Source organism: Aythya marila (genome assembly GCF_965140915.1).
Source record: "Aythya marila genome assembly, chromosome: 7".
NCBI classification, from domain to species: domain Eukaryota; kingdom Metazoa; phylum Chordata; class Aves; order Anseriformes; family Anatidae; genus Aythya; species Aythya marila.
The window spans coordinates 4,058,778-4,068,763 of NC_139048.1; the positions used below are offsets into that span (position 1 = coordinate 4,058,778).

Consider the following 9,986-nt stretch of genomic DNA (forward strand, 5'->3'; position numbering starts at 1 on the left):
GGCTGACTCTCTTTGCAGATATTAAATCTGTATTATAACTCAGAAAAGAGCACTATCAAATTATCGGAAGTTTTTTGGGCTGTTTCAGGAAATTAAAATTATAATTAGCAGGGACCAGAACGTTTTTTTTTGTTTGTTTGTTTTATTTTGTTTTGTTTTGTTTTTAATTCTTAATGGCCATCTTGTTTTGAGAAGGTTTGCCTTCTGGAACCCAAGCTACATGTAGCCTGGACTATTTGCATTACAGCAGCACCTCAAGCCCTTGTTAATGCTTTAGCATGATTTGATGGTGTGCCGTTGGTCGTCCCTTGCTCCTGCACTGCCTTCACATTTTGGTGGTGGCAGCTTATCCAGCTGAAGTGATTTTTGTGGAGTATTTTGATCTGTGGCATTAAGACAATCTGCTCACTTACGTCTAAATACACTGATTTTGTTTAGTTCAAATAGCACGTGTGTATGCAGGTGTTCTTAGGTTTAGTCACCCTATGTGAGCTACTTAGGGAAATCCAATAGAGGGCATCAAATAAAATCAGAAGTCTGTGGAGCAGAGGTGTATGAAGGAAGATCAGAAGAACCATATTGAGAGAGGAAGAGGTAATGTATAAAAGAGTATGGAGTTGAAGAGCTTACACTGTAGCAAGAAATATGGGAAATTGTGCCCTCTTCTGCTAGCACTGGAATAGCTGTGTGATGCTTCTGTGGCCCAGTTATCTCAGCACTTGTCCCATATTTAGTCTTTTGTGCTTGTGCTTTAACCATCACAGGAGCCAGGCTAAGTGAGTTTTAATTGACAAGTCAAAGCCTACCGATGATTAGGCAGTGCCTTGGCTGATTAACTTAGAATGAAAGAGCAGAGCTGTTGTGGACACCCAGCTTTAACCAATGGACCTGATCCCCTCCTTTTGAAATGAGGCAAAATGAACATGACAGAAGATTAATGTGTTTTCTAACAACTCCCAGACTTTATTAATGAATCACATTATATTAAGCTAGAGTTTGGAGCAAATAACTATTTCATGTTGTGTTTTGGCAATCTTTTAAAATCTTTATTGGTCTTTCCCAAGAGAGAAAACAAAAACGGAAAATCATGTGCAGGTCTACAAGCCTGCAACATTATTATTATTATTATTATTATTATTATTATTTTTTCATCTTGTTCCTTTTGATTCAAAAAAACTCATTAACTAGCTCTCATTAGGCTGTCAAAGGGTGGAAGTTTCCAAAAGGCTTCTATATCATATATGTTTTATTAAGCAGCAGTGTGCCACATAAATGCCACTATTAGTTAAAAAGACAGGGAAGACTGAGCAATTCAAAACATCATATCAGATCATATATTTAGCAGCTGAAGCATCATATACCTTGTTCTTGCGGAGGTGGTACCTATTGTGTTTCTCACTGTAGAAATGCCTTACATGTAAGAGTATGCCTCTTCAGAATCTAAGTATGTAAGAGCTTGACATTTAATGAAATGTTAATCTTTAGTAAATACTTACATTTCACTTGTTCTATAATAATTGCAGTTACATGTCTAAAAAAAAAAAAAAAAGAAGCAGTGTGGACATTAATAGTTCATGTGTAATTGCATAAAACCTGCCATAGCCATCACTAGCTTCATAAAGGTCGAGGCAGTGTGACTCCTCTAGCTCTGGGGTGCTTCGGTCAGATCAGTCTGGAAGAACCCAGAAGGTGTGCTGAAGTCAACTTTTGAATGGTCTACACCAGCTATTGGATTTCCACACTGATACAAAGAATTAAATGAGTTACTATTAGAGATGCTGTTCATTTCCAGGGGAGGCCAGTGCCTCGACGATGTGGGACAACAACGCATGGATTTTCTTTTATGACAACAGTACCGAAGGAGAACCTCCTTTCTTAATCCAGGATTTTATCCATGCCTTCCAACCAAATGCCAAACTTATCATCATGCTGAGAGATCCTGTTGAAAGGTGAGCAAAGATTGCATTGCACAAGCACACAAGAAGATTTTCTTACTATAACAACTTGATTCAGTCTTGCTCTGGGGCACAAATAGATGCTCGTGTCGTATTTGGTCAGATTTTTTTTTTTTATATTAAAAATCGTTGGTGCAGCACTCATAAAGCTTCCTAATGCAACCTTAGCTAGCAGAACTAACAGATACATGTACTTAGGAGTTTACCCTTTGTCTTCCTGACTTGTCTGCAAAGGAAGGGCTCTACTTTTCTAAAGTATGAGCTGCTTTTGAAAGGTTTTCCACAGTTTTAGCCACAAATGTCCTTCTTTACATTTGCATTTCACTCTTTCTCTTACTTTTGTTTGAGACTTCTAGGGGATTTCTTTCCACTGTCTTCTGAAGGAGGAGGATAATGGGGGGGGTGGTGTGGGTGAAGGAGACAAAGGCAGAGTCCTTTTCAGATACCTATTCAGGTTACGTGGGGCTGGGTCAGAGCTCAGGGGCAGAGCTGCAGGAGCACCCAGGAAAGGGGAGAGCAGAATGCAGATGTTGATGGGGACCTACTCATGAGGTGCAGAGCTGTGTGAGCTTCCCATGTCAGCAAATACAGTTCTCAACCTTTAACAGCTTCTAACCTCAGGATTTAACAGATGGTAATTTTATGAGAAAGAGCTGGCCGAAGTGGATTCCTCATGTAAATTACCAACAAGTTCCCTGATTGCTTTAACCACCCTCTGTAATGTGGGTGTAGCTCTTTGCCAGCTGTAATGGGAGTGAGATGAAAAGTGAGCTTCTCCTCCCTTAATGTATGTATGGTAAATTGGTTTCTTGTTTGTGATGCCCTTGTACCTCACAGCTCCTCTGAATGGAGGAAGGAGCACTGGGGGACAGTTGCCTTACAGTAGCCAGGAGGGTGAGAGAGCAGTGTGCAGGTCCTGCACAAAGTCTGAGAGCAACTGCCAGGTGCCCCCCAGTGTGAGAGGCCCCTGAAAATGGGGTGTGTTTGAAGGACATCAAGGTTGGTGATGGTGGGTATTGATGGTGTCCTTATTTCATTGTAATGGATGGGGATTGAGGGTAATGACTTCAAGTAGCTTGAACAGCTGAAATCCTAATCAGCAAAGGTTTTATTACCACACAGATGTCCCCAGAATTAAAAACAGATGGGAAGAAATATAGAAAATCTCAGCTGCCCTGCAGAGAGAGAGAGCTTGTCTTCAAGATCATAGTTTTCCATAAGATGTCAGCAAGTCTTTAAAAGTATGGGTTTATTTTAATGCATGATTAGAAATACTAAGCGCTCCTATTAAGCCTTTTAAACAAACAGCAGCCAGCCCATGCTGTACGTGATGCCTGCTGGCTGATTTCCTCAGGCAGGAACCTTTCCACCTCCACGAGTGGCTGGTCGTGCCCTACCCAGGATGAGTCTTGTTCATGTTGTTTGTTCGCTGTTAAGTGATACTCTTCACAGGCACACACTTTTCTGCAAACAGGAGATGCTGTTGAGTGTCTAATGTAGCTGAAGCTGGCTGGCTCTGCCTCATAGCTTTGCTTCATCTCATCCTTGCTCTCTTTGGTGGGTCCAGCAGAAGGACCCCAGAAGAAGAGTACAGGTGGTCATGGTCCTCAAGCACAATTGGATATCACTGTCCTCAAGCACTGGTTAGTCTGGTCCATGTCTGGTACCCTTTCCTGTGCTCTGAGATGGAGCTTTTTCATTTAAATATATATATTTATATATCTATTTTCTCCAAATTGTTCATCAAACAGGACTGAGATGAATTCTTCTTAACTTTCATGGTAATTTTTCCAAAATGAAAAACAAGCCCCCAGTAATTTTTATTTAAAAGTTTTTAATTTAAAAATAGTTTTTTATTTAAAAATTATATATATATAATATATATATATAAATATATATATAAATATATTTTATATATTTTATTTAAAAATATATATTTATATAAGCCCCAGTTTAATTTTATTTTTTTTAAAGTTTATCAGCATTAAATTAACAACTGTGGGACATAACTGATACAAACACGGTCTGCTGAGATTTTTATTTTTAAGCAGTTTTCAAAACACCTAGATTTACACGTACAATGTATTTACACGTACAATGGGCAGTGCATAGTATGGCAGAATATTGTTAAATTAGTAAATTGAGCAACCTTGGCAAATTCTCTGCTTTCACTACAAAGAGCAAGGGAAGGACACAGCAGCTGGGTCTGTGTGATGCCTGTGCAGCTGGGTCTCCTGTGGACATGGGAAGTGATGCCAGGCAGCAGCACATCAGCATTTGCCAAACTGGAAAGAACTGGGCAAAAGTAATGATTTTCAGTCTTTCTTAATGGATGATGCATCGGTTACTGTTGCCTCATTTTCTATACTTTGCTGTGATTTCTATTTTAAAGGGTGTAAAAAGTGAATTAAAAACAGTCTGCAACATATGCATCCCTTCTCTTCCTTTTCAAATGAACAGAGAATTTCTGTCTGTCGTATGGGAATTAAAATCTTGTTCTTGCAAAACACTAACATAAATAATGAGTGCAGAGGGGCTATTCCTGTGCTTAAGTGCTTTGCTGGATTAGGGCCTAAACTTTCCAAATTAAATGATGAATTTTAAAGTACCTGTGGCAACCTAGGGAATTAAAAATATAAAGTGAGTGCAATAGGAAAGCCTACCACAACAATAAAATGAGTCTTTTTTTTTTTTTTTTTTTTTTTTTTTTTTTTAAGAGGCTGAAAGATACCTCATGTTGGGAGATGGTGCCATGGAGTTGTAATATGGGTACTATGAGAATACTGGGAAAGCAAATCCCTCTCAAGTGTTACCAAGGCTAGCTTAGTAATCAGAGAAAAATTGTTTCTAACTCTTCTCATTCTTCTGTTGGGTTTGGTTTCAACTGTGAGCTGTTGAGATGAGGACTGTTTCTATCCATGGCAGTGTGGAGCACCTTGTACAGAGGGGTACCGTTATCTGCCCAGACCAGTTCTACCTTTTATAGATAACACAAATTTAAAGTATGTACATTCAAAAAATTTGCCTTTATGAGAAAACATTGGCTCATGCAATTACTAGGGTCTAGATCTCACAAGATGCTGACCTAGCAAGTGGGGAAGATTTTGAGAGGCTCCGTGGAGTAGCTGTCATTCTGAGCCAAAGCCCATCAAATTGAATAGAAAATGTGTCATGGCTGAGCAGGGCTGCTGGGGCAATGTTACACACACGTGCCACTGCTCTCAATTCATGTAAGTGATTGCCATTGTCATGTAAATAGATCTTCTTTCATTTCCTCTGTCATTTACTTGCACGTATTTCATCCACAGATTGTACTCTGATTATCTGTACTTTGCAAGTGCTAATAAATCTGCAGAAGATTTTCATGAAAAAGTGGCAGAATCACTGCAGCTGTTTGAGAATTGCATGCTGGATTACTCACTGAGAGCCTGCGTCTACAACAACACCCTTAACAATGCCATGCCCGTACGTATTTCCAATAACGTCGGATTCCTCGCTTGGATAATGACATACTGTGTCAAGGCTGTTAAAATGCCAAAATGCTGTGCCTATAAACATCAAGAAATAAAACTTTCTTCCTTTTCATTTGTAAAGCGGATGACATAAATATATATGTAAGCATGTAAAAGCTGATGTACTGGCTCAGCTGTCTCCTCAGTCTGTTCCCTGATGAATGCCAACAGCAATAATACAGTCTTTCTATTGTGCAGGCGTATGGAGAGCACATTTAGGGAAGATTACAGTTTAATGTGTAAGCTTTTTGCAGATCTCTCCAAAAAGTAGCTCTGGCAAGGATCTTTGTGGTAGGAAATTGCCTCAAAATCAGAATAAATTATGTATTCTTTCACAAGAGAAGTCTACCAATAACTAGATAAATCCTCCTTTTATAAGTTGTGCACATTTAAAAAATGATAAAAAGAAATACAGAAACTGCTGGCAGAGGATTGATGTTACAGGCTCAGTATTCCAAAATTCACATTTTTAGTGTAGAACTGGCTTTGAATTTTCCTTGAGAGGGACATGAAAGCCTATGCAGAATAATACCGAGGAGACTGACTTAAAGTATCAAGTCTGGTCAATTTGCCATTCAATCCTGTTTTATTTGCTAAGGCTTTAACAGCTTCAGAGGGAATACTTCCCTCCTTTGTCCCCAGGGTGAAGTTATTGTTTCTTTCAGTCAATAAAATGACCATAAATGAGTGCATCACATAGGCCTGAGCCCCACAGCAGCAGGGAAAATGGGATATTCCTCTTCCTTACCTTGGCAGTAGTGTGGAGCCATAAGGCTTGGATGGTAGCCTCCAGGACCTCCACGGACATGAGTTGCTGCCAGGTGGTGCTAAAATACTTCCCAAGCATCTGCTTGCATAAACAGATTTCTTCCAGTGTTGAGAGAGAAAGGCAGGGAGAGAACCAGAAGGAGAGATTTTTTTCCTCTCTATTCTTCCTCAGGGTGCAGAAACACTCTTCATTTGTTGTCTTAGGCAGCCCTCAGAAGACACAAACCCAAGCAGATGTTCATAAGAAAACACAGATGCTAACTGTGTTCCTCTGGACTTCTCCAGCCCCTTGTTCAGACAAGTTGATAATCTCTGTTATGTGCATTTTTTCCTATAGATTGAAAAAGTTGGGGTCATTTTCCCCTGTGAGCTTATTAGACTGCCAATTGTGTTTTGCTATTAGTTAGTATGTTCCTGAAAGAAGAGAGGTGAGTGTCATAGATGTTACTGGTGCTGGATGCCAACCTGTAAGGAATGGGGCATTTGTCAGCTTATCCATGTGGAGAATCAGTGAAAAACAGAGAAATCTAGAGAAAGGCAAGCTGAGCCAAGGGAATCAAACCAAGCCCGCAGATATGGATGTTATGGAAGGGAGAATAGCTTGGGAAACCCCACTGGTGCCCTTTGATGTACAGGATGAATCTTATGGAAGTGCACTGAATCTTATGGAAGAAGATGACATGTTTTGGAAGAAGTCAGTAAAATGTGCTATATAGGGTAGGAAATCAAGGTTCCTGAAGAAAACTGAAAAGTAATGGGACAGATTAGTTAAAACTCCTGTTTCTGGTGAAAAGTTTTAAAGAAAGATTCTAGGCCTGTCTGGGGAAAGCACTGCACTGCCAACATGTACCGTGCAGCTGAGAATGGAGTTTCACTCACCTTTATCAGAAGAAAAAAGTGAAACCCAGTGCTGAGTTATGTGTTTCCCCAGAGTTCAGTGAAACCGGATACTAGCTAAGATAATCACATTTTTAATCAAATAAGAGTTCAAATTCTTGTACAGCACGTATGTAAAGAAGTCTACTAAATATGGAGGCTTATTGTAAAAAGCAGTCAAAGGCACATCAGAATCTCACATCATGATAACAGTCGCTTAGCAATAATCCAAAAATTGGCTTATTTGGGGGGAATTTAGGTAGTTTAGGTACATGAGTCCGAGTAAGAAACTAAAGAGACTTGTTATCTGTCTTCAGTACTGTGGTAATGAGACTAAAGTTGTTAAGTCTCTTTTATGAAAGACACTTATGACTTGGGATTCATGTTTCTGTCTTTTGAGCCTGAGCGGTTTTAGAAAATTATAAGCACAGTCAGAGGCTGGACTTTGATATTGCAACTTATCTAAAGTTTAGGAGGTTGGAGGGAAACAGGTCAGGACAGGATTTTCCCACCCTTCCTCCTCCTCTCTGGTTTGCACAACCTGATGCTTTCAGCGTGTGCTCAGCCGACACACCACGAACGCTGACGAGCAGCCACTGCTGCAGCCTAGATTTAGATCTAGAGATCACAATCAGAAGCCACTGAGCTTCTAGGAGGCAACGCTGTTACGCAGAGCTGCAGCTGATTCAGCAAATGCTGCAGGAAGGAGTGCGTGGTCAGGTCCTTCATAAAATGTTTCCACTCGTAGCTAGGCCATTTGCAAAGATTTACATAAGCTTCACTGAAAGCAAGAGTAAGATTAATTTTTTTCATATGTTTTCTTGTCATAGTCCTTCCAGAGAACATATTTGGGATTTTTGCCCAGAAGACATATGTGAATATTGGTTTGTTTTTGCTCAAAGTGATGTAAATTAATTAGATTTTCATACTTTTTTTTTTTTTTTTTTTTTTTTGTGCTTATAGGTAAGGTTGCAGGTTGGGCTTTATGTTGTCTATCTTTTGGACTGGCTGACTGTTTTTGACAAAGATCAGATACTTGTTCTCCGCTTAGAGGATCATGCATCAAATGTGAAATACACCATGCACATGGTGTTCCAGTTTCTGGATCTCGGTAGGTGTCCTCTGGCTGTTCTGAGATAAGTACAAAAAATCATTATTATCCTTCTTAGGTCATTTTTGCGATATTAGCAGACAAAACAAAAGCATGTGAATCAGTCTTGAAGGATTCATTAATCTTGTTGCCTTGAGTCAAGCAAAATTAAAATTCCCAAATTCCCATAGAACAGTTGGTGTTAGAAGAATTTAATAAAAGTATATTAAAAAAAAATAATATATTAAAACCTTTCACATTGTAGGGATATATCTTATCAGACAGAAGCCAGTCCTGCTTCTGAAGGCAGTGAGGGCTTGTTTGTCATGGGCTTACATAGGTGCAAGAGCTATCCCACGCAATTTAAACAGCTTCAAGTGTTACCAGGTTGTGAATGCTGTTGCCAGCTAAAACTGATCCAGCATCTAAATGTGGGTATGTTGAAAGGTTGTGTTTTTAGCTGGGGAGAAGGGGAAAACTGTGTTTTTGCTGTGTTGACTGAGACATCTGTTGCTAATTCTTGGAGAAATGCTGGCAGACAAACTGTTGCCCAATGTTGATTTGACAGTAGCAAGAGGATGAAAACGTGGCTGCAAAATAGTCTGACTGGTCCAAACGCTGGTCTAGATGATGAGAAAGTTTGAATGTGGCAGATTGAACAGATGAAGAGCTTGGCATCTTCTTCTTGAAGATGGTTTATGCTGGAAAAGTCTGTGGGTGCTTATCTTTCTGAAGTACGTTGTCAAGGGCTAAGATTTACGCCTGCAATATCTGTGTTACGTGTATATATATCCATATATGTCACTATACCTGGGCATCACTTTGATCCCACTGACAACCTCAGAAACAGGCAAAAAAAAAAAAAAAAAAAAAAAAAAGGGAGAGGGTGAGGGGGGGGCTTGTATAACCCATGAGCGAGTCTAATGGAGTTTCTACTAGGGAGCAGACAACTCACATCATTAAATGAAATAACAGTAAAAGAAAAAAAAAAAAAAAAAAAAAGAATTTTGATTCCAAAATGGACAGAATGGACAGGGAGTATATTCAGTGTCAGCGTTATTTTCTGAAAACAAATCTTTTCCTCTAGAAGTGACTTATGGTGTTTGTTTTACAGATGATTAATTAATATGAGAGAGAAACATATTTCCATATTTACCAAAAATGATTCATTTCACTAATCTAAACCTGTATTCAATATTCTGAAACACTGTCTGTGCTAACAAAAATTCCATTTGTCTTCACTTGGCAAACCTTCCAACTTACTCATTTTTCTTCTTTAGCATGGGTATTTTGGGGGAAGAATGATAAGATAATATTCTATTTTTCCACAGGACCTCTAAGTGAGAAACAAGAAGCTCTGATTACAAAGAGTCCTGCATCAAACACTAGACGACCTGAAGACAGAAGCCTGGGACCTATGCTACCAACAACAAAGGCAATTTTAAGAGATTTCTACAGGCCTTTTAATACAAAACTGGCACAAGTTCTTTTTGATGATGCTTTTTTATGGAAAAGGACATAATATGTAAATTTAGTGCCACAAATACAGTGCTTAAAGGAGTTTTTATTTTTTTAAATTCTATTTTTGTGCGTGGATATTTACATTTTTCCCATTCCAAAGAGAAGCCGATTGATGAGATGAGACTCTCACCTTCAGTCAGCACACTTCATGACAGTTATATCACATTTTCCTTGTGAGAATGTAAAGCATCTTGCTTATGAGTTTCTTGCAACTTCTTTTGCCCCAGCAGAAGTGTAGGATGGAAAAGCACTAGGCTATGTCTT

General features: G+C 39.1%; 1 protein-coding gene across 4 annotated transcripts in view; it reads left to right on the forward strand.

Annotated features, from left to right (window-relative positions):
- CHST15 (carbohydrate sulfotransferase 15) overlaps window positions 1-9,762 on the forward strand; it is a 45,580-nt gene extending 35,818 nt beyond the window's left edge. For all 4 annotated transcript variants that reach the window (XM_082765138.1, XM_082765135.1, XM_082765137.1 and 1 more), the window contains exons 5-8: window positions 1,793-1,949; window positions 5,264-5,420; window positions 8,075-8,222; window positions 9,533-9,762. In XM_082765138.1, the coding sequence (XP_082621264.1) occupies window positions 1,793-1,949; window positions 5,264-5,420; window positions 8,075-8,222; window positions 9,533-9,723 (653 nt within the window). In that variant the 3' untranslated portion in view covers window positions 9,724-9,762. The remainder of the gene's footprint in view (window positions 1-1,792; window positions 1,950-5,263; window positions 5,421-8,074; window positions 8,223-9,532) is intronic.
- The last annotated feature ends 224 nt before the right edge of the window (window positions 9,763-9,986 follow it).